Source organism: Neoarius graeffei, chromosome 19, assembly GCF_027579695.1.
Source record: "Neoarius graeffei isolate fNeoGra1 chromosome 19, fNeoGra1.pri, whole genome shotgun sequence".
NCBI lineage: Eukaryota > Metazoa > Chordata > Actinopteri > Siluriformes > Ariidae > Neoarius > Neoarius graeffei.
Genome location: NC_083587.1, coordinates 18,546,167 through 18,570,310, shown reverse-complemented (window position 1 = coordinate 18,570,310; position 24,144 = coordinate 18,546,167). Strand labels below are relative to the sequence as shown.

Genomic DNA, 24,144 nt, shown 5'->3' with positions numbered 1-24,144 from the left:
GCAAGGTAAACTATCCTGATGCCGTCCAATATGCCGGAGTGGACGGAGTACACACGTGCGGGTCACGTGACTGCACATCCTCTATAGAAGTGTGGCCCTTCACTCTGTCCTCCTGCTGTGTGAGTTTTGTGTTTCTGTTCATGGGCGTCGCCACCATTGAATATGAAGGGGGCGTGTTTTATCTATCTATCTATCTATCTATCTATCTATCTATCTATCTATCTATCTATCTATCTATCTCAGACATGCAGACAACGTACAGTCCATAATATTATAAAATGTAAAATTGCATAAAAAATATATAAATCTGGAAAATAGAAATAAAAACAGAACACATGAATTGCACCATGATAAGCCACTGACTATGGAATCAATTTTGTGCCAAAATGTTCATACAATACTTTTGAAATATCAAACAAAAATGACAAATAAAAAAAAAAATAAAAAAGGTCAATTTTTTTTAGACTGGCAAACAAATTATTTGTGTAATCGTGCAAAATATCAGTCTATTACTCTTCAGAAACCTTTTATTTTTGTTCCACGTCTTTCTCAGTTTTGTTTGACGTAATTTATTTTGGTTGCGATTCCAGCTTTCTCGTTTGCGCTCCCTGACTTTTTGCTTGCAGTTTTGGCACAAACTTCCCGTGTGGGTGGGCTGTCCAGGAATGCATTCCCATTGGCTAACTTGTGTTTGACTGACAGCTACGCTCAGCCATTCCCTACTCGGATTCTGGCGGGCTGTTTGACGAGTGACCGATCCATTGACGGTAAACAAGGATCGAGTGGACTTCAGTGGCGACTATGATATTGAATTAATTCAACAAAGTGTACAGGACAAATGTGTTGTATGTGTTGCAGTAGTACACATTATGCAGGCGTGTTTAACGTTAGCAAGACAGCTATTATATTGGGTAGTGGAGCTAAGGCTAACATTTGACTTGCCATGAAACACCTGCATAATGTGCACTACTGCAACACATACAACACATTTGTCCCGCACTTACACTTTGTTGAATTAATTCAATATCATAGTCGCCACTGAAGTCCACTCGATCCTTGTTTACCGTCAATGGATCGGTCACTCGTCAAACAGTCCGCCAGAATCCGAGTAGGAAATGGCCGCAACAGCCTCCGGGGAATGGCTGAGCGTAGCTGTCAGTCAAACACAAGTTAGCCAATGGGAATGCATTCCTGGACAGCCCACCCACACGTGAAGTTTGTGCCAAAACTGCAAGCAAAAAGTCAGGGAGCGCAAACGAGAAAAATTACATCAAGCAAAACTGAGAAAGACGCGGAACAAAAATAAAAGGTTTCTGAAGAGTAATAGACTGATATTTTGCACGATTACATGAATAATTTGTTTGCCAGTCTAAAAAAATTGACTTTATTTTGATTTATCGTTTTTGTTTGATATTTCAGAAGTATTGTATAAACATTTTGGCACAAAATTGATTCCATAATTGACTAGCATCTGTAATAAAAAAAAAAAAAAAACAGTATAAAAATCACAGCAGAATAGTTAAGACATATGATGACCAGCATACAACAGGTTTTTCCATTTTGTGACTAATTTTGACTCGCGACAAATATCAGAATGACTGATGCTATGAATAAAAAAGTTCTCAGAATATTCAAGCTGTTTTTTAAGACTATAGATAACAGTTCTTAGTAATTCCTGATAAGACTTGATGCCATTACTAACAAACATCTGACTAGCACTGCTTCTGCGGTTATAATTCAGTAGGCCCCTAAGGACATTGTTGAAGGCAACACATACAATATTTCTGTAATTAACACGATAATTTACCCATAGAGTACATAAATGTTGTTACAATATGATGAGAATAATTTGACCTTAACAGCATTTGAACAAAAGTAAAATTTTCTGGCAAGTAAATTACCTCGACCGTATAAAGCTCTGTTTACTTTTCATATCCTCTTCATCATTAAGATGACTATCAATGGTATGACCAAGATATTTATATCGATTAACATAATCTAGAACTGAATTAGCTAAAGTTATGTTGGGTTTGACTTCAAGATGTTTCTGATCAAACATCATCAGCTGAGACTTGGTACAATTATATATCACATCGTGGTGCTGACCATATTCAGTACAAACATTCATCAGTCTCTGCAGACCTTTGGCAGAGGGTGCAAATACAACTAAATCATCGGCGTACATTAGATGGTTGATTGTGGTACCAGCACAACAACAACCAACAGAAATCTTATTCAAGGCATTACTTAGATCATTCATATAAACAGTAAAGAGAAGAGGGGACAAAACACCACCTTGTCTTACACCATTACTTGTGTAAAAACCATCACTGATAACCTGTCCCCATCTAATATGATATATTTGATGACAATACCAATAAGCCTGATGATATACATAGGTACACCAGTCACCTTTAGTTTAGATAACTAATGGCCCTTTTCCACTACCCTTTTTCAGCTCGCTACGGCTCGCGTTTCGACTACCAAAAAACAGCACGACTCAGCTCGCTTCAGCCCTGCTTAGCCCCTAAAACTCGCACCGTTTTGGAGTGGGGCTGAAGCGAGCCAAACCGAGCTGAGTGAGGCTGGGGGCGTGAGCAGACACCCCCCTGTGCACTGATTGGTGAGGAGGAGTGTCCTCACATGCCCACACACGCCCCGCGAGCACGCTGGGATCTGTAAACACCGTAAACCCGGAAGAAGGAGAATTACAAGAATTATGAAGCCTTATGCGCCTCGCCTCATCTATACGCTCTTGCCAGTATCTGTTGGCGTTGTCGGTGACAACAAGCCACAGCACCAAGACCAGCAACACTAACGACTCCATGTCCTCCATGTTTATTGTTTACTATCCGGGTCGTGAGACTACCGCTTAAAAGCTCACTGATGTCACTGTTTGCGCTGCTTAACGACATCACGTGACGTCCACCCACTTTCGCTAACTCCACCCAATGTGTCCACCCACTTCCAGCCAGCACGGTTCAGCGCGGTTGTAGTCGAAATGCAACTCCAACAGCCCCGCTCAGCTCAACTCAGCACGGCACGGCTCAGCCCGACTCAGCCGCGTTTGTAGTGGAAAAGCGGCAAAAGTGGTGTGGTTCAAACGATCAAATGCACGAAAGGCATCCAAAAAGGACACAAACATCAGAGAGCCATGATTAGTATAGTATCTGATGAGTTCTTTGAGAACAAACGCACACATTTCTGTTCCATGTTTAGATTTAAAACCAAACTGATTATTTGTTGTAACTAAATAAGTATCCATTCGTTTCATTATTACTGATTCAATTATTTTAGTACAAATATTAGACAAACCAATAGGTCTGTAGTTATTTTTATCAGAGATCCTTTTATTTTTATTCTTTATAATTGGAACTATAACTGACTGAATCAACATTTCAGGAAGATACCCATGTACAAAAACTGATGACAACAATTATGAAATGTGTCCCCTTCACATTTCATAATTCTTCGTTTGGACCCGCCCACATTTAACATAAAATATTACAGGGCTTTTCAAAGTGTGGGGTGCGCTTTCCCTAGGGGGCGCCAGAGTTCTTCGGGGGGGCGCAACGTGAGGAAAAATAAACCAGAATAAGTTACTATTGCAGACATTTAGCGAACTTCAGCTAGCCTTTGCCAGAGACAAAATGGATCGATTTTTAGTGCCTAAAGCTACAGTGAGTGAGGAGACAGAGTCTGGGCCAAGCAAAAAAAGAAGGAAGTACGACCACGATTATTTAAAGTTTGGATTTTCATGGACTGGATCTGAAGATGCTCCACTGCCACAGTGTGTCGTCTGCCAAGAGGTGCTAGCTAACGATGCTATGAGATGTTTAAAATGTGTAAAAAAAAGTTTTAAAAAGCACAGATGTTTAAAATGTGTAAAAGAAAAAAAATGTGTACAACAACCATTTTTTTTAAATACGAATGGAACATTAAGTATAGCAACAACAAAAATTGGGGGGGCGGTGTTGTTTATTTGCTCTCTGAGGGGGGGCTGACTCTCCCACACTTTGAAAACCCCTGAAATATGAGTTCACCCAGCGCCGTTTCTATTGCTTCATGGAAGAATCCATTCCACTTGATCGATAAGAGAAAACACAGAGCACTGAAAATCCACTCCGGGTTTTCCGGGCGCTCCCTACAACAACTCACCGCGCGCGAGCGAAGTGAATCTCAGCGCGAGCACAGAAACGTTGGTGCAGCTGCTCGGAAGTGGAGGAGGTGACGTCAGCCCCATTGCCACCTCACAGTGGCGAGCTTTTGCTAAAACCTTATTTTTTTGTTATCTGCCCTCCAAATTAACCCGAGGCCACGTTAAATTAATGCTCAACTCAACAATGAAATAAGCTTAGCCATTGTCCCAATGGAAATGTTAGTGCAGTCAGCTGGCTAGTCAATGTTAGGAGATGTATCATCTCATCTCATTATCTCTAGCCGCTTTATCCTGTTCTACAGGGTCGCAGGCAAGCTGGAGCCTATCCCAGCTGACTACGCTTGTTGTCACCGACAACGCCAACAGATACTGGCAAGAGCGAATAGATGAGGCGAGGCGCATAAGGCTTCAGAAATTCTCGTAATTCGTAATTCTTCTCCTTCCGGGTTTGCGGTGTTTACAGATCCCAGCGTGCTTGCGGGGCGTGTGTGGGCATGTGAGGACACTCCTCCTCACCAATCAGTGCACAGGGGAGTGTCTGCTCACGCCCCCAGCCTCACTCGGCTCGGTTTGGCTCGCTTCAGCCCCACTCCAAAACGGTGCGAGTTTTAGGGGCTAAGCAGGGCTGAAGCGAGCCGAGTCGTGCTGTTTTTTGGTAGTCGAAACGCGAGCCGTGTCGGGCTGAAGTGAGCTGAAAAAGGGTAGTGGAAAAGGGCCATATGAGAGGACTTCCAGAAAACTGGCAGACATCTTAGCCAGAGAGGATCGTTCATTTTTGTCAACCTGGAACGGCCATCACTGAACAGAGGTGGGTGTCTATTGCCGCTTTTCCACTACAAACGCGGCTGAGCCGTGCCGTGCCGAGTCGAGCTGAGTCGAGCTGAGCGGGGCTGTTGGAGTTGCATTTCGACTACAACCGCGCTGAACCGTGCTGGCTGGAAGTGGGTGGACACATTGGGTGGAGTTAGCGAAAGTGGGTGGACGTCATGTGATGTCGTTAAGCAGCGCAAACAGTGACATCAGTGACAGTGGCGGAACAAGTCAGAGCCGGGCCGGGGGCGGGGCAAATGACCGGGCCCTTTATTAAAGCTTATCATAACATCATTTTAGGCTACAAAATGTCCGCAACTGCGGTGTTTACCAATTTCAACACTACCGGGTGCAACTATGTTATTTAGTACATCAAGTCCTTCAAACGAACATGTAACTCAGAAACAAAAAACATTAGGATACTGTACATGGCTCATAATAAAACATCAATAGCCTATACTGCGCACATTATTTGAAGGGCATACGAATGAGCGCTCAGAGTGGTGACAGGAAGAGTCAGAAATAAAAGGAGGGCGGTGCAAACCTCACTGAATGCACTGTGTTTACCAATTTCAACACTCCGGGGTGCAACTATGTTATTTAGTACATCAAGTCCTTCAAACGAACTTGTAACTCAGAAACAAAAAAAACATTCGGCGACATACTGCACATGGCTCATAATAAAACATCAATAGCCTACTGCGCGCATTATTTGAAGGGCATACGGCGAGCCTTGCGCTCCGCGAACTCGTGCACGATGCTCTGTATGTCACTGATTCGGTGATCTTTTAAGCGGTAGTCTCACGACCCGAATAGTAAACAATAAACATGGAGGACATGGAGTCGTTAGTGTTGCTGGTCTCGGTGCTGTGGCTTGTTGTCACCGACAACGCGGACAGATACTGGCAAGAGCGTATAGATGAGGCGAGGCGCATAAGGCTTCAGAAATTCTCGTAATTCATAATTATTCTCCTTCCGGGTTTGCAGTGTTTACAGATCCCAGCGCGCTCGCGGGGCGTGTGTGGGCATGTGAGGACACTCCTCCTCACCAATCAGTGCACAGGGGAGTGTCTGCTCACGCCCCCAACCTCAGTCGGCTCGGTTTGGCTCGCTTCAGCCCTACCCCAAAACGGTGCGAGTTTTAGGGGCTAAGCAGGGCTGAAACGAGCTGAGTCGTGCTGGTTTTTGGTAGTCGAAACGCGAGCCGTGTCGGGCTGAAGTGAGCTGAAGCGAGCTGAAGTGAGCTGAAAAAGGGTAGTGGAAAAGGGCCATTAGACATCTTTTATCAGCCACCTACAATGCAGCCATCAGCATTCTGATTCGGATTCTATGATGATCCATGAGAGGATAAATACTGGATACTCCCTATTAGTCAGACAGAACTGAGGAAGCCTTTAGGATGAGGGGCGAAACGTTTTCAAGAATCGTCAAGCAAGTCCAGTTGCTCTCTTCAACCAACCACAGATTACTATGTACCTGGATGACTGAGATTCTTCACAGATATGCTTTTGATGATTGTGTAGAGGAAGAAGTTTCAGAATGTAAGGATCACATTTCTGAAAATTCAGAGTCTGACAGTGACTTTTTTTTTTTTTGAGGAAGAGGATGAGCTGGAGCACGAGCCAGTCCCAAAGCGAAGACGAGCATGGGGATGATGTGTTGAATAGACTGACGTGGTTACTGTATGTGTTCAGCTTGTGTTGTGTAAACTGAACTGAATGGGTTCAATTTCTAATGAAATTCAGAGAAATAAAAATCAGTTTCATATTTTGACTATAATTGATTTTCTTTTTGTAAAATTACATTTTATTAAAAAACAGAAAAAACGAGCAGCACTTTTTTTAAATAAATGTAATCTAACAAAGGTAAAGGGCAAATATTAACCATATGCTGTTTATGTTGCTTGTAAGTGGGGTGCGGTAAACATCTGTTAAGTATTTAATGTAAAATTGTTTGTGTTGAATTTAAAACCCCAAAATGCAGCGGCTCGACCCGACCCGCCAACACTGGCCGAGTAACAGAAATATGAACACCACACAAGGCTTAATAAAATTATCTTCAGCTTAATTATTTTATTCATAAAATCATATTTATTTGGTAGTTACTTTTTCCTTTCTTTCTTTTTTAAACTTCTTGCCTTTCCTTCACCTTCACTTTCTTTCCTTTTGAATTTTCTGTCCTTCATCATCAGTCTTCATCCTTCCAGTTTCTTCATTTCATTAATCTTCATATTCTCTCTCTCTCCCTTTTATCTTCACCTTATCTTCCTTCACAATTTCCTTTCCCTTTATTTCCTTCAGTTCATTTCTTTCATTCTCTCTCCTGTTTCCTGTCCCTCTCCCGTTTCCTCCGTCCCTCTCTTCCTCTCTCTCCTGTTTCCTCTGTCTCTCTCTTTTCCTCTGTCCCCCCCCTCTCTCTCCCCCTTTATCTTCACCTTATCTTCCTTCACAATTTCCTTTCCCTTTATCTCCTTCAGTTCTTCATTTCCTTCATTCTCTCTCCCGTTCCATCTGTCTCCCTCCCTCTCCCCGTTTCCTCCGTCCCCCTCTCTCCCGTTTCCTCCGTCCCCCTCTCTCCCGTTTCCTCCATCCCTCTCTCTCCCATTTCCTCCCCCCTCCCCCCCCCTCTCTCTCTCTCGTTTCCTCTCCCTCTCCCGTTTCCTCCGTCCCTCCCTCTCTCCCGTTTCCTCCGTCCCTCTCTCTCCCATTTCCTCCCCCCTCCCCCCCTCTCTCTCGTTTCCTCTCCCTCTCCCGTTTCCTCCGTCCCTCCCTCTCTCTCCTCCCGTTTCCTCCCTCTCTCTCCCTCCCTTCCTCACTCTCCCTCCCGTTTCCTCCCTCCCTCTCCCGTTTCCTCTCTCTCTCTCTCTCCCGCCCTCCCGTTTCCTCCGTCCCTCCCTCTCTCTCCCTCCTGTTTCCTCTCTCCCTCTCATTTCCTCCGTCCCTCTCTCTCTCTCTCTCTCTCTCTCTCTCCCGTTTCCTCCGTCCCTCTCTCCCTCTCTCTCCTTCCCTCCCATTTCCTCCGTCCCTCTCTCTCCCTCCCCCCTTTATCTTCACCTTCTCTTCCTTCACAATTTCCTTTCCCTTTATCTCCTTCAGTTCTTCATTTCCTTCATTTTCTCTCCCGTTCCGTCTCTGTCTCTCTCTCTCTCTCTCTCTCTCTCTCTCTCTCTCTCTCTCTCTACACTGCATGCTGGGAGATTGGTGGTGGAGGGTGTGGTGAGTGTTGGCTGAGAGTTTGCAACTTTCTTTTCTAAACTTTTCTATTGTTTTCTCTTGTGATATTTATTGTCTGATTATTTTGCAGTTGTTGGTAGTGTGGTTTAGTGTGTGTGTGCGTTTGTTTTTGCTGACCGTTTGGGTGGGGATGGCGTCCTCTGGGACGCTGCGCCTGTCCTTGAAACATGGTGGTGCCACAACCTACGGTTCCGGTGGAGCAGGTGCTGCTTGCGGTCAGAGAACAAGTGGGTTATGGAAACCTTGTGTGTGCTTCCCGCATGAATAAAGCAGTAATGGTGTTTATGAAACATCAGGAGCTTGTCAATCAGCTTATAAGTTTGTACAAATTTCCCCACTGGTGACGCCTTCTGTCTGGGCAACGCCCCCCCCTAAAAAAAAAAAAAAAATCGGGTCTGCGCGATTCAGCCATGAAAAAGGCGCATCCGCCGTTTGCATCCCTGTTTAAACTCGTAGGTTAACCGACTAATGAGGCTCGGTGGTCGGTCAAGATTTTTTTTTTAGTTTTCGGCATCCCTACTATGGATTGGCCTTTCAAAGGCATATATGAGCCAAAAAGATAAAACATTGTCATAGACTAGGCCAGGATAGTAGGGCTAGGCATAGCCATTTTAAACGTTACAGACTGTCTAGTTTCTAAGTATGCAGCTATCATTCAATCCGAAAATCAACTTAACAGATGTACTAGGAGTATTGAATTAGAAGATTACACCAAATACTGAATAAGATATAACCGTTCTCGAAAGATCTACTCCCACACACTTGATAATTAGAACGGGTTCATCTAAGTTCTATGCGCGGCCATGCCGTCCAAAATGGCGGATAATGAATATCACGTGACCTCGTGACGTCACGTGCACGCTCTCTATTAGCCCCGGGTCCAGTGGGCCCGAACATCCTGTCTGTAATATAAATGTGTAAGGGGGGTACAATGTGTGGTCATCGAAAATGTGTTCTGATGTTCTTCACAGAAAATGAGCCTTTGTTTGAAAAAATATAATTAATCGTATCCTTGTTCCTTTGATAAAAAATGAAAGCGGGTCCCACAGACCCGAACACCATACAAGGGTTCAGTTAATAAGAATGAAAGTTTAGCTTCCTAGTTAGGAACCTTAACCTCTTCCCAAACTATTAGCAGTTTAACTTGACAATTTACTCACTGTAATATTCATAAATCATAAAATTTTAACTTTTATCTCCACCAGCCGCTTGAGACCAAACTCCCCTCAGCGACACATTTCTCCTTTCACAAGCCAACTCAGTCAGGCTCGATCCCAAACGCCTCCTCAGGAGAATCATCATGCACTACTTCAGCTCGGAGTTCCAGGTCAGCGAAGTGCACTTATATCCGGAGGACAGTTCCATTTGGAACGCTACCCTACAGTAACCTACCATCTAGCCGGGTAGATAAGCTAAGTATAAAAAGCTTCCTCCACTGGGACAAATGTGAAGCCTGCTTGATAAGGCCAAGTTTACATTAGACCGTATCTGTCTCGTTTTCTTCGCGGATGCACTGTCCGTTTACATTAAAACGCCTGGAAACGCCGGGAAATGGGAATCCGCCAGGGTCCACGTATTCAATCCAGATCGTGTCAGCTCCGGTGCTGTGTAAACATTGAGATACGCGGATACGCTGTGCTGAGCTCTAGCTGGCGTCGTCATTGGACAACGTCACTGTGACATCCACCTTCCTGATTCGCTGGCGTTGGTCATGTGATGCGACTGCTGAAAAACGGCGCGGATTTCCGCCTTGTATCACCTTTCATTAAAGAGTATAAAAGTATGAAAATACTGCAAATACTGATGCAAATACTGCCCATTGTGTAGTTATGATTGTCTTTAGGCTTGCCATCCTTCCACTTGCAAGTGGTAAGTGATATGCGCTGGGATCACACACACAGCGGCTCAGTCCCGAATCACTGCTCGTGCGCTTCACTCGCGCGCTCTGTGAGCTGCGCAGGGCCGGAGTGCGCACCCTCCAGAGGGCACTCGCTGTTCAGGGCGGAGTGATTTGGAGCGCAGGATGCCTGCGGAGCCGAGCGTATCCGTGTATTGGTGTTGCTGTGTGCACGCGAATCGTGTATTGGTGTTGCTGTGTGCACACTAATCGTTTTAAAAACGTTAATCTGATGATCCGCTGATACGGTCTAATGTAAACCCCACCTAAGAGCCATCCCGGATCTTCTTGGGAACCTAAGGTGGGGAAAAAAGAGGGATCAGAGTCCTAGGACCTTCCAAAACGTGGATCTTTGAGGAGCCATTGTTCCACAATGACTTATTCACATCATCTATGCTTTCCTCATCATTAAGAGCCAAGTTTGTCAAAGCTGGCATTGTTAAACTGGGCCACCTTATAAGAACATCTCCGGAAAGCCTTGGCAGAGTCGTTAACATCAGGTCTTCCAGGGTGCTGAGGAGGATAGTGGAGGAGGTCTGGGAGTCCCTGACTGTACCGCTGAGCGTATACACACAAAACCGTACCCTAATTGACCAACGGCATGAGGCTCAGGACTACATCTTTCCCACATTAAGCGTCAGGCCTGCTGTTGAGGAGTGGCGAGAGGAGAGCGGGCTGCTTCTGTCCCTGAAAACACCAGTGCTGGGCAACTTCAGCTCTTGCGGGAAGAAGCAGCTCTACCACAGCTGTGTGAAGATACTGAACTTCCACTCACTGGCCAAAGCCAGGGAGTCTATGTAGACCCAGGTTTTTACTTCAGACCAGGGTGTCCGCGGAGTCTAAAGTCTAAAATTACACATTTTCAATTTTAGGCCTAAAAAAGTCTAAAATACAGAGATATTTTGCACTGTTGGTCTAAAATCTCATTTGGTTAATTTAAGACCTAGGTTACGTGCAGAATTATTCTGCACGTAGAAAATCTTCCCGGAAGTTCCTTTCAGCACCTAGATGTCACCCGGGATTGGTTGGCATCTCGGTGCTGAAAGGAACTTCCGGGAAGATTTTCTAGTTTCGGTTGTGTTGCCAGATTGGGTGGTTTTAAGTGCGTTTTGGCGGGTTTTGAACATATTTTGGGCTGGAAAACGTCAGCAGTATCTGGCAACACCAAGATTTCCTGGTTCTGGTTTACAGCGCTGACTCAGTTCGTGCAATTGCTGGTGTTGCATAGGCTACCATGTAAGCTCTGTCAAGTTCAGCGACCAAATTAAAAATGGAAGCGGACAAATTGGTTCCTAAAAGAACTAGTAAGGGGTCAGTCATCTGGCATTTTTTGGATATCACGAGGAGGACGTGGAACAGCAAATGCCAGTTTGTAAAGTGTGCAAAAAAACCTGTCATCACGAAAGGCAGCAGCACGAATATGTTCCATCACCTGAAAACTCACCCGGTACAGTATGAAGAGTCTCTTAAACTCCGAACTACTTGCCCACGAGCTAAAACCCCCCACGAGCTAAACAAATGACCATAGCGGCCTCGTTCTCCAAAGCCACCCCATATGAGAAAACGAGTCAGAGATGGAGAGCTATAACGGATGCGATCACTAACTTCATTGCTGAAGACATGATCCCAGTTAGTATAGTGGAAAAACCAGGCTTCCAAAAATTACTAAACACACTCGATCCCAAATATGAGTTGCCTGGTCGCAGACATTTTACAGAGAAGGCAATAGCGGAATTATACACATCTGAGAGGCAGAGCCAGAAAACATTCAGTTCAAAAGTGTGCAAAGAGAGAAATGATGTTTTGCATATCTCTCTCTCTCTCTATTGTGAATGTTCCAGTGGTTCTCAGTAGTCAGGTTAATAGCTTGGAGATCTATTTTTAAAAATAATTTAATGAAAGAGCACTTTTCTTATTTAGGCTAAATGTCTTTCTCAGTGTTGAGCTTGCACTTTATTGGTTTGAGCTCTGAGCAGCTCTGTATTGTTTTGCCCCTTTGTTGCAATTTTCAAGATTGTTTTTGCAGTTTGTGCCACATCTTTGTTGAATAAAAATAGTCTTATTTCAATTCAATTGTGATTAATCACTAACATGACAATTTAAAATGTGTTGTTGAAAACCACCTGTAAAGTAAACCAAGAATGTTATTTAATCTGCAGGGATTGTAGTGAAAACAGTAAAGAGTAAAAGTTAGATTTCATGGGGTCTTTTAGAGGAGATTTAAATATATCGAGATGTCTATCGTGAAATGGAGAAAATGTATCGGGATATTCATTTTTTCCCATATCGCACAGCCCTGTTCACGGTTTGTAGCAAAATGGGCAAATGCAAGTTTAACGGCTGCTGGCTTGAACGCAATGATTTCGTAGACTGGTTAAAACGTGTACCAAACAATCTGTTTGAGGCGTACTGCACATTGTGCAAAAGAACACTCAAACTCAGCACCCTGGGTGTAAAGGCACTGGAATCGCACGCGAAAGTGGAGAAGCACCAGGCTGCCCATAAAAGTCTGCAACATTCGCATGCCATCACTCAATTTTGTTCATCGTTGTCAGGTCCAAGCACGTCTCGAGATGGTGTATCAGCTAACTCCGTGCGAACTGTAACGCTACAACACGCAAACCGTACGGAATCGAATGCCTCATCCTCAAGTGATTTGCGGGTTCTTTGGCTCCACTGCAACGTAGTTCCTCATTAATGCAAGAGCGCACCCTAGGGATGTAATGAGTTCATTGGTGAATGATGATAAATTTTATTTCGAAAGTAATTCAGGCTCTCCCAGTTTTCTTTTTTTTTTTTTTTTTCGTGCGGCGTAAGGGCCTCTGCATGCTCTTGTGACAAGGCTTTCGCAGACAGCTTTTCGCAGACAGTTGTAATTTATCGTTGAGCGGGGCGTGTGCGATGTTATTCACCGCCACAACGCAAGGGGGCGCGAAGTCGCGAAATCGCTAGGAGTAGTTGGTGGGTGTGGTTAGTGGAGTGTTTATCCTCCGGTTACTTATAATGACTAGAACTGGAGTCGTATAGATGTACGTACTTCCTCACTTCCTCGATCAACCGCTCTTCGTGCTGCTCCATCTTCACTCGTGTTTTTAAAAATGGCGGTCGTGAAAACAAACCAAACCGGGAAAGTAGGGAAGCGGAAGTGCGTGTACAGCGGATGTAGAGTGGACCAATCAGAGCCCTCTTGTCTGCGACGCTGTCTGCGAGGCTTCTGCGGTGGTCACAATTTTTGGGAGGTGCGCGCAGAGCGTCTGCGAAGGTGGGGGGGCTACGCAGATGCTATCTGCGACGCCATCTGCGAGGACTGGGTTGTCAGCATAAATTGGGCTTTAGTCTTAAATTTAACCTGTTATGGTCTTAAAAAGGTCTTAAAAAGTCTTAAATTGAACTTGTTCAAGCCTGCAGAAACCCTGTCAGACTGCACCCCTAAAGGCTGCTGGCGGATTTTATACAAGCTGCCTGTTGAAAAACGGACAGCTGAGCTCCAGTGGAGGATTATCCATGGAGCAATAGCTACAAGCAGACACAAGGCTCACCTGGATCCAAGCGCTGGGGAGGGACGTCCCTTTTGTAACCAACCAGAAACATTCGAGCATTTAGTGTCTCTTTGTCCTCGCCGAGTGGGTCTGTTTAGGGTACTGAAGGAGTGGGTGGAAAAGCTGGGGGAGAAATGTTCTATTCCTTTGTTTATCTTTGGGCCAAAATACACAAAAACAGACAGACTCTGGTCTTAATTAACTTTCTACTTGGAAGTGCAAAACCAGCAATATGGAAGACCAGGAAAAACCAGATGCACGGCTGAGGTTGGACTGATGTGGTGCAGAGCTTGAAAGGGTTCGTTACAGCTCGTCTCCGAGTAGAACATGCTTTTTACAAACTGACCAACAACCTGGACACACTTATAGATTCGTGGGGTATTAGACAGGTTTTTTGTTCACTGGCTCTTAATTTTTAACTTTTTTTAGTTTTTTTTAATTACGTGTGTGTGAGGCCGTGTTTTATAGAGAAGGGTCCTTGTTTGAGTTGTAATAATGAATGTTTAGAAAAGCACTTTTTTTTTTTTATGCCTCCGCCACCGTAAGGTGTCCGTCCCGAAACCTTGTGAACGCGATATCTCAAAGGCTAATGAAAGGAACTTCACCAAACTTTCACCATTTGTGCACTTTGGGACAAACATGAACTGATGAGATTTTGAGATCAAAAGGTCTAAGGTCGCTGTGAGGTCAAATGTCTGTCCGAGAACCTTGTGACCACAATATCTCCAAGGCAAATCAAAGGAATTTCACCAAACTTTCACCATTTGTGCATTTGGGGACAAAGATAAACTGATTAGATTTTGAGATCAAAAGGTCTAAGGTCAAGGTCACTGTGAGGTCAAATGTCTGTCCAAAAACCTTGTGAACACAATATCTCCAAGGAAACTGTGGGTGGTAGAAATGGGCAACTGGACTTGCTTGAAGATTCTTGAAAACGTTTCACCTCTCGTCCAAAAGGCTTCCTCAGTTCTGTCTGACTAATAGGGAGTATCTGATACTCCCTATAGAGATCTTGCAGTCACGTGACCGGAAAGTACACAACCGCCATCTTGTCGGTCAAAAACACAGCTGAATACTGTTGCACTCGTGTACAGAATGGATCAATTTCAACCGACGGACTACACGGCTCATTTTTCTAATGAACAGATAACTAGATATATGTCTAAAATAAACGATCTACAGATTTGTGACCCTTATGGCTTTCCGGACGGAGTTTTCACGACCGGATTTTGAACTGCCAGCGGAATACCCGGACGTGTATAATTACCTCATTAACTTTCCCTCGCTGTTCAGTGGTGAAGCACTGCGTGCTTATAAATCCGTGGACAGTTATCTTTACAGAAATTCAGGATTTGTCAGCGACTCAGATGTGGCATCTTGTAAACAAGAATCCTCATTGGACGGGTAAGTCACTTAAGTATTGAGTATAGCACTGACCAGCCGATTATAGAATAAGGTAATTCCAGCTGTAATTCCAAATCGTCCGTCTTGTTTACATGGATCTGGCGTTGGAGAGGTAGAGGCTTGGCAGTGGAGATTTGAGTAACTGTTTTCTGAGCTTAGTCAACAGGCCGGCTCTGCAGCCTCGCTTTTGCTTCCGCTCCCGGCGCCGCCTCCTTCACTTTGCTTCCGATAACAATCCACGGAGACCCCACTGGTCTCGCTATCTCGTCCGGAATGTTGTTTTTTTTTCTCGTCCGGAATGTTGTGCATGCGATGGAAATCGCTACAAACCGTCATTTTCTGCTGGAAACCAATGTCCAGTAAGTCCATACGGTTGTAGTGGATATTGAAGTCCGGTACAGACGAACAACACGCAAAAATACACACAAAAAACGTGCACAGGTAGGGAGAGCTTGTAGCCATAGCCGTTGTAGTAGAATTGTATATAGTAGGGTTTTCCAGAAGAAAAGGTAGAAGTAAAAGCAGAAGTAGAACCAGAAGTAGAAGTAGAAGGCGGAAATATGGCGTTTGACCGACAAGATGGCGTCTGTCACAATCTGGATCAGCTGTGACGTCACATGCAAGTGCTCCATTAGTCAGACAGAACTGAGGAAGCCTTTTGGACGAGAGGTGAAACGTTTTCAAGAATCTTCAAGCAAGTCCAGTTGCCCATTTCTACCACCCACAGTTTACTATGACCTGGATGATTGAGAATATTCACAGGCGTATCTCCAAGGCTAATACAAGTAATTTCACCAGGTCAAGATTACTGTGAGGTTAAATGTCCATCCCCAAATCACAACTTAATAAGGCGTGTAGTCTACCAGGCGGAGGCATCCCCATCGACACCGTTGGCGTCGAGTTCTTTCTTTTTATCTTGTATACCCCTCTTCCTTTTCTCTTATGTTTCCTGTAGTCTCCATCTTTTTTCCTCCCCATTTTAAACTGTTGTCCTACTCTTCCTTTTTTTTATGATCTTTGTATTGTTTCATATAATGTCCACTGTGTGTGTGTGCACGCACAGGTGATTGAGGTGAGACACTCAGCATGGCAGAACGTCCCAGAGCAGATTTGAGCAACTCCATGGCGTGATGATGAGCAGGAATGATGCGAGGATAGAAATGGACCTGGTCTGTTCATCTTATCACTCACCTGTAACATATACGTCCCATGTGTGTGTGTGTGTGAGGGACACAGTCTGTTTTACTTCCTGTCTTGATGTGTTGTGTTTTCTGACGGCTCTTCACTCTCCAGGCTTGTGGACTAATGAAGCCTTATGGCTCGTCTCGCAGTATTGTTAGAAGGATCGGCTCGACCCTCCCTCTCGCACCCTGCCCTCGGATCCACTTTCAGGTACCTGTGTGTGTCCCGTGACTTTCAGTTTCCCTTATAACCAGGATCTGTCATTGCTGCCTGTGGTGGACTTTAGCAGGTCATACACGTTCACCTTCCCTATCAGATTAGCGTTCAACTCAAATCGGCTGGAATAAAACGCCATAAAAGAACTTCAGGAATCACCTCACTGGGAAATAAAAAGCAAAATCTCCAAGAAAAACTGGGGCTTTAGAGTAATAAACCAATTCTGTAAAGAAGTCATCCTTTTGTAGTGTCTCTGGTGTATACCTGTGAAAGATCTCATTTTCTGCACACTCTTTTTACATTTCCACATGTCTTTTCTATAAACGTCTACCTGAGAGCTGCACAAAGACGGAGACGGCCGTGATAACGAATCATAATCAAACATCAGATATACCCAGATATATAGTGTAACTTTTAGCAGTCATCACATTCCTGTTGAACTGCAGATAAAGTGTGTGCTGGTGGCTGAAGGAGAAAAAAATACTCCAGTTGCTCCAACTGTGAAAGCACCTCAACATTTAACGAGTCTTCTCTCTGGAGCTTATGATCAAACGGTGACCCGTTGATGAGGGATGTGTGCAGCGAGGGTTGTGTGTGTGTTGCCGATTTTATTTTAACATTCATGGCGTAGGCAGATGTGAGTCATGTGGAAATAACCCTCTATGAGTAACAGCTGGTGTGTGTGTGTGTGTGTGTGTGTGAGAGAGGGAGGCATGGGGGGGAAATACTCCATTTCCAAAAAAAAAAAGTATGAACACTTTCGAGAAATGTAGAAATGAAAACAGAAATGTCTGTGTCTTTATCCCCTCTCTCCCTCACACTCGGTCTCTCTCGCCCTCTCTCTCTCTGACGCCCCCATTTTTTTCCTTTTGTTTTGATGTCCAGTGCTCTGTGTTCATCATAAACAGAAGAATCAGAACATTCCAGAATCTGCATGATCCGAACCCTGACCCACCCCCTTATGCTGATTATCTAACACTTATTTCACAAGAACCGAATGTATAATGGCACTCATGTTGTTTTTCTCTCCCTCCCTTTGTCCTTCCTCCTTTTCCAGCTGTCCCCTTTAAGGAATGCAGCTTGTCTGCTTTAGGTTAGTTTATTATCCAGCTGTCTGAAATATTTCCTCAGGTAAACTGAAGCCTGGTTGATATTTAATGACTTTAAATAGTGAATGAGGTGTGAATATAAACACCAGTAGTGAATATACAACAAGCTGTCTTTTAAATGTTGCTAATTAACCTAGGTTTATTTATTTTCTCTCAATGCAAATGTTATTAACCTTTAAACAATCCTCAGATAACTTTATACCACAGCACAGTGGAATTCTCGAATCGGATTGGTCAGAGGGCGTGCATTAGTTTTGTAGAACAGTGCGGCTGCAACATGAACGACGAGTTAAATATGAACACGCTGATGCGATATCGTTTCTATAGTAATGGCTCTTGGGCGTCCGAGAGGAGGAGAGAGGCAGACAGTGTCCGAGTTGGGGGGGAGAGAGTGTGTCAAGAGACACTGAGTGCCGGGGGGAGGGAGAGAGTGAGAGTGTGTCGAAGAGGAGAGTGAGTGAGTGTTGAGGGAGGGGGGAGCGAGAGAGGGAGTCAAGGGAGGGAGAGAGAGTGTCAAGAGATGCTGAATGCCGGGGTGGATGGAGTGTCGGGAGAGCAAGAGTGAGCGTGTCGAGGGGGAGGAGGAAGAGTGAGTGTGTCGGGATGGGGGAGTAAGCGGCGGGAGAGCATGTCGAGAGAGTGTGTCTGAGAGGGGAGGAGGGAGAGGAAGAGTGAGTGTGTTTCGGGGGGGTGGGGGGGTGTCAAGAGATACTGAGTGCTGGGGGGGAGGGAGAGAGTGAGTGTGTCGAGGGGGAGAGAGGAGAGTGTCGAGAGTGTGAGTGTTCAGAGATGGGGGAGTGTCAGAGAGAGAGGCGTGTCAGAGATGGGGGAGTGTCAGAGAGAGGGGCATGTCGGAGATAGAGTGGAGTGTCGGAGAGATGGGGGGAGTGTCAGAGAGAGGCATGTCTGAGAGATGGGGGGAGTGTCAGAGAGAGGCATGTCTGAGAGATGGGGGGAGTGTCAGAGAGAGAGGCGTGTGAGAGATGGGGGGAGTGTCAGAGAGAGAGGCATGTCAGAGAGAGTGGAGTGTCGGAGAGATGGGGGGGAGTGTCAGAGAGAGGTGTGTCAGAGAGAGTGGAGTGTCGGAGAGATGGGGGGGAGTGTCAGAGAGTGGAGTGTCGGAGAGATGGAGGGGGGGAGTGTCAGAGAGAGGTGTGTCTGAGAGATGGGGGGGGGAGTGTCAGAGAGGTGTGTCTGAGAGATGGGGGGAGTGTCAGAGAGAGGGGCATGTCAGAGATAGAGTGGAGTGTCGGAGAGATGGGAGTGTCAGAGAGGCGTGTCAGAGAGATGGGGGGAGTGTCAGAGAGAGGCATGTCTGAGAGATGGGGGGAGTGTCAGAGAGAGAGAGGCGTGTGAGAGATGGGGGGAGTGTCAGAGAGAGGTGTGTCAGAGAGGTGTGTGAGAGATGGGGGGAGTGTCAGAGAGGCGTGTCAGATGGGGGAGTGTCAGAGAGAGGGGCATATCAGAGATAGAGTGGAGTGTCGGAGAGATGGGGGGAGTGTCAGAGAGAGGTGTGTCAGAGATGGGGAGTGTCAGAGAGAGAGGCGTGTCAGAGATGGGGGAGTGTCGGAGAGATCGGGGGGGAGTGTCAGAGAGGTGTGTCAGAGAGAGGCGTGTCAGAGATGGGGGAGTGTCAGAGAGAGGCGTGTCAGAGATGGGGGAGTGTCAGAGAGAGGCGTGTCAGAGATGGGGGAGTGTCAGAGAGAGGCATATCTGAGAGATGGGGGAGTGTCAGAGAGAGAGGCATGTCAGAGATAGTGGAGTGTCGGAGAGATGGGGGGAGTGTCAGAGAGAGGTGTGTCTGAGAGATGGGGGGAGTGTCAGAGGCGTGTCAGATGGGGGAGTGTCAGAGAGAGAGGCGTGTCAGAGATGGGGGGAGTGTCAGAGAGAGAGAGAGGGGCTGGTGAATGAATAACAGCTTATGGCAGTTATAGTGTCGGTGTGAACTCGTCTCTTGGATGTTCCTCGATATTAAATTGAACTCTACAGCATTAGACTGAGACGTTTCCTTCATTAATAAATTAAAGATTTTAACAACCATTCCAATGGCTGTGGTTTAAGCTGAATACTGCACTAACCACACGCTGTACATTTACTTTATCACTTGTACCTCTTTAAAATGTAACTGCTAGTCACACGCCGCTTTGATTTCAGTCCTAGCGACTTCTCAGCTCTGAAACGCGTCTAAAACTAACACTCATACTCCGTCAGCATTTAGCCTAAAGCTCGTTCACTAACACCGCACAGCAGAACGTTCCAGTCATTCAGGAATCTCGGGGATTGTTTTCTTTATTCTTTGCTTGACCTCATGCTTTGTGAACTCGAGGTTAAATTAACAGCATGCTTTTGCTTTTGCGTTTCCGATCCGGTGTGCGTTAGTTTTTCATTGTTGTTTACACTTACTATGGTTTTTAATATATATAAAATAAAATTTTTCCCCCCTCTTTGGACGTGTAGCTCCAGACGTTCACACTCGGACCTGGAGCAGGAGGTGCGGGTGGTTCAGGAGGACACGGCGGCCTCGTGGCATCGCTAGCTGACGTAGGATGGATTGAACAAGAGGAGAGCAACGTCTCCGAGAGACGACGGCAAGTTTGGGGTCAACGTCAAGAAATAAACACGACGAAGCATGATTAATAATCTATAGTGCAGCCAAATGAAAAAATCTGACACATCAACCCTGAAATGGAGGCCATTTTGAGGTCAAATGGCGCTGCTTAAATAATGACCCGTGCAGGAGAGCTAATAAAATCTCAGATTTAAAAAAAAAAAATTTTAATTCGAAAGAAATTTCAGTTCACCTCTATAATAATAGCAGCTATAGTTTTTATTAAACATACTTCCTGCGTTGTTTGACGTCTCAACAGGTTGGAGGCAGGCTCGGGGCTGGTGTTTCGCGCTCAGCAGTACCCACCTCTCCGACGCCAGCGCTCATTACCCAGCATACACCAAGCAGCGGCCACTCCGCAGAGCCAGTCACTCGTCAACGAGCAAGCCATTCAGAAGATCAGTGTTCTGGAGAACGAGCTGGCTAAACTGCGAGCTCAGATCGCTCAGATCGTACAGGCCCAGGAGCTGAACGCACAGTCTGCAGGTAAACACACGTTTACGACGCTCATGTCCAAAATGTCTACAACCACACGAGTAATGGATCTTTTTTTTTTCTTCTCTCTCAATGTCATCAGCCTCTGCTCCAGGTGGTCCTCCTCCTCCACCACCACCTCCTCCTCCTCCTCCTCCTCCACCACCACCACCAGGGATGCAGAGGAGTGTTTCTGCTATTGAGCTCATCAAAGAGCGGCGCAGTAAAAAGTCTGATCAGAACACTGTGTTGGAGGCGGGGCCTAAACAGCCAGAGATGCCGAACATGTTAGACGTGTTGAAGGACATGGGCAAAGTGAAGTTACGCTCTGTTAAAAAGTGCGTACGGCTGTTACGTAATACTGGGTTTGTTTTAAAATAAAAGTAGCATGCTAATCCTGCTATGAAAAAGGTGCTAGGTAACATGGTGCAGTTACCTTAACACTCTGAGGTCCTGGGCCTGTCAGACACTCCTTGACATTAAGTATTTCGTCTAACTAAAAACATCCATGCAAAAGTGACACATGGTTATATTCTGGACACCCTCAGCAATAATAATGAGAGTAAAGTGAATGTAATGAAATGTTTTTTTTTTTTTAAATTTAAATAAGTGCAAGCACAACCTTACAAAAAACTATTTTCAGAGTCTTCAAACCTCATAAAAATAGGTGTACATAAAAGTAAGAACAGCATTCAGAAATGTTATGTAGTTTCAATACTAATTGTAGAAACTTAAGACTACCTACAGTGGTGCTTGAAAGTTTGTGAACCCTTTAGAATTTTCTATATTTCTGCATAAATACGACCTAAAACATCATCAGATTTTCACACAAGTCCTGAAAGTAGATAAAGAGAATTCAGTTAAGCAAATGAGACAAAAATATTATACTTGGTCATTTATTTATTGAGGAAAATGATCCAATATTACATATGTGAGTGGCAAAAGTATGTGAACCCTTGCTTTCAGTATCTGGTGTGACCCCCTTGTGCAGCAATAACTGCAACTAAACGTTTGCGGTAACTGTTGATCAGTCCTGCACACCGGCTTGGAGGAATTTTAGCCCGTTCCTCCGTACAGAACAGCTTCAACTCTGGGATGTTGGTGGGTTTCCTCACATAAACTGCTCGCTTCAGGTCCTTCCACAACATTTCCATTGGATTAAGGTCAGGACTTTGACTTGGCCATTCCAAAACATTAACTTTATTCTTCTTTAACCATTCTTTGGTAGAACGACTTGTGTGTTTAGGGTCGTTGTCTTGCTGCATGACCCACCTTCTCTTGAGATTCAGTTCATGGACAGATGTCCTGACATTTTCCTTTAGAATTTGCTGGTATAATTCAGAATTCATTTGTTCAATGAATGATGATAGCCATCCTGGCCCAGATGCAGCAAAACAGGCCCAAACCATGATACTACCATGATCATGTTTCACAGATGGGATAAGGTTCTTCTGCTGGAATGCAGTGTTTTCCTTTCTCCAAACATAATGCTTCTCATTTAAACCAAAAAGTTCTATTTTGGTCTCATCTGTCCACAAAACATTTTTCCAATAGCCTTCTGGCTTGTCCACATGAGCAGCAGTGTTCTTTTTGGAGAGCAGTGGCTTTCTCCTTGCAACCTTGTCATGCACACCATTGTTGTTCAGTTTTCTCCTGATAGTGGACTCATGAACATTGGCTAATGTTAATGTGAGAGAGGCCTTCAGTTGCTTAGAAGTTACCCTGGGGTCCTTTGTGACCTCGCCAACTATTACACGCCTTGCTCTTGGAGTGATCTTTGCTGGCTGACCACTCCTGGGGAGGGTAACAATGGTCTTGAATTTCCTCCATTTGTACACAATCTGTCTGACTGTGGATTGGTGGAGTCCAAACTCTTTAGAGATGGTTTTGTAACCTTTTCCAGTCTGATGAGCATCAGCAACGTTTTTTCTGAGGTCCTCAGAAATCTCCTTTGTTCGTGCCATGATACACTTCCACAAACGTGTTGTGAAGATCCGACTTTGATAGATCCCTGTTCTTTAAATAAAACAGGGTGCCCACTCACACCTGATTTCAATCAATGGGATGGCAAACACCTAACTCTAATTTCACCTTCAAATGAACTGCTAATCCTAGAGGTTCACATACTTTTGCCACTCACAGATATGTAATATTGGATCATTTTCCTCAATAAATAAATGACCAAGTATAATATTTTTGTCTCATGTGTTTAACTAGGTTCTCTTTATCTACTTTTAGGACTTGTGTGAAAATCTGATGATGTTTTAGGTCATATTTATGCAGAATTATAGAAAATTCTAAAGGGTTCACAAACTTTCAAGCACCACTGTATGTTTTCTCCAAAGCTAGTTGCCCCTTCAAATGAATATTGATGAGAGGTGTAATTCACCTGTAATCCTCCCGCCGTCACTGTCTATAGAGATCTTGCAGTCACGTGACCGGAAAGTACACAACCCCCATCTTGTCGGTCAAAAACACCGCTGAATACTGCTGCACTCATGTACAGAATGGATCAATTTCAACCGACGGACTACACGGCTCATTTTTCTAATGAACAGATAACTAGATATGTCTAAACGATCTACAGATTTGTGACCCTTATGGCTTTCCGGACGGAGTTTTCACGACCGGATTTTGAACTGCCAGCGGAATACCCAGACGTGTATAATTACCTCATCAACTTTCCCTCGCTGTTCAGTGGTGAAGCACCGCGTGCTTATAAATCTCTGGACAGTTATCTTTACAGAAATTCAGGATTTGTCAGCGACTCAGATGTGGCATCTTGTAAACAAGAAAATAACAATCCTCATTGGATGGGTAAGTCACTTAAGTATTGAGTATAGCACTGACCAGCCGATTATTGAATAGAATAAGGTAATTCCAAATCGTCTGTCTTGTTTACATGGATCTGGCATTGGAGAGGTGGAGGTTTGAGTAGCTGTTTTCTGAGCTTAGTCAATAGGCCGGCTCTGCCTGTAGCCTCGCTTCTGCTCCCGGCGCCGCCTCCTTCGCTTTGCTTCCAATAACAATCCACGGAGACCTCGCTGTCTCGTCCGGAATGTTATTTTTTTTTTCTCGTCCGGAATGTTGTGCATGCGATGGAAATCGCTACAAACCGTCATTTTCTGCTGGAAACCAATGTCCAGTAAGTCCATACGGTTGTAGTGGATATTGAAGTCCGGTACAGACGAACAACACGCAAAAATACACACAAAAAACATAAACGTGCACAGGTAGGGAGAGCTTGTAGCTGCAGCCGTTGTAGTAGAATTGTATATAGTAGGGTTTTCCAGAAGAAAAGGCAGAAGTAGAAGTAGAAAGTGGAAATATGGCGTTTGACCGACACGATGGCGTCTGTCACAATCTGGATCGGCTGTGACGTCACATGCAAGATCTCTATAGTCAGTTTGTCAAAGACAAAGACCCTGGCCACTGTACCTCCCTGCCCCCACACCTCTCTGCTTGGAAAGTTACTGTAAAGAAAAGAAGCCCTAAAAGCCCAAGCTATCACAG

General features: G+C 44.9%; 1 protein-coding gene across 6 annotated transcripts in view; it reads left to right on the top strand.

The window, feature by feature from the left end:
* The window catches only part of mtfr1 (mitochondrial fission regulator 1), a 31,819-nt gene that overhangs the window by 2,918 nt on the left and 4,757 nt on the right, over nt 1-24,144 (top strand). For 2 of the 6 annotated variants that reach the window (XM_060899776.1, XM_060899779.1), the window contains exons 2-6: nt 16,106-16,211; nt 16,336-16,434; nt 20,007-20,137; nt 20,417-20,643; nt 20,735-20,969. In XM_060899776.1, coding sequence (XP_060755759.1) covers nt 16,173-16,211; nt 16,336-16,434; nt 20,007-20,137; nt 20,417-20,643; nt 20,735-20,969 — 731 coding nt within the window. In that variant the 5' untranslated portion in view covers nt 16,106-16,172. Of the gene's footprint in view, nt 1-7,938; nt 8,185-8,237; nt 8,430-9,477; nt 9,614-16,105; nt 16,212-16,335; nt 16,435-20,006; nt 20,138-20,416; nt 20,644-20,734; nt 20,970-24,144 lie in introns of those variants that run through there. The other 4 variants (XM_060899780.1, XM_060899778.1, XM_060899781.1 and 1 more) reach the window with 4 other exon arrangements.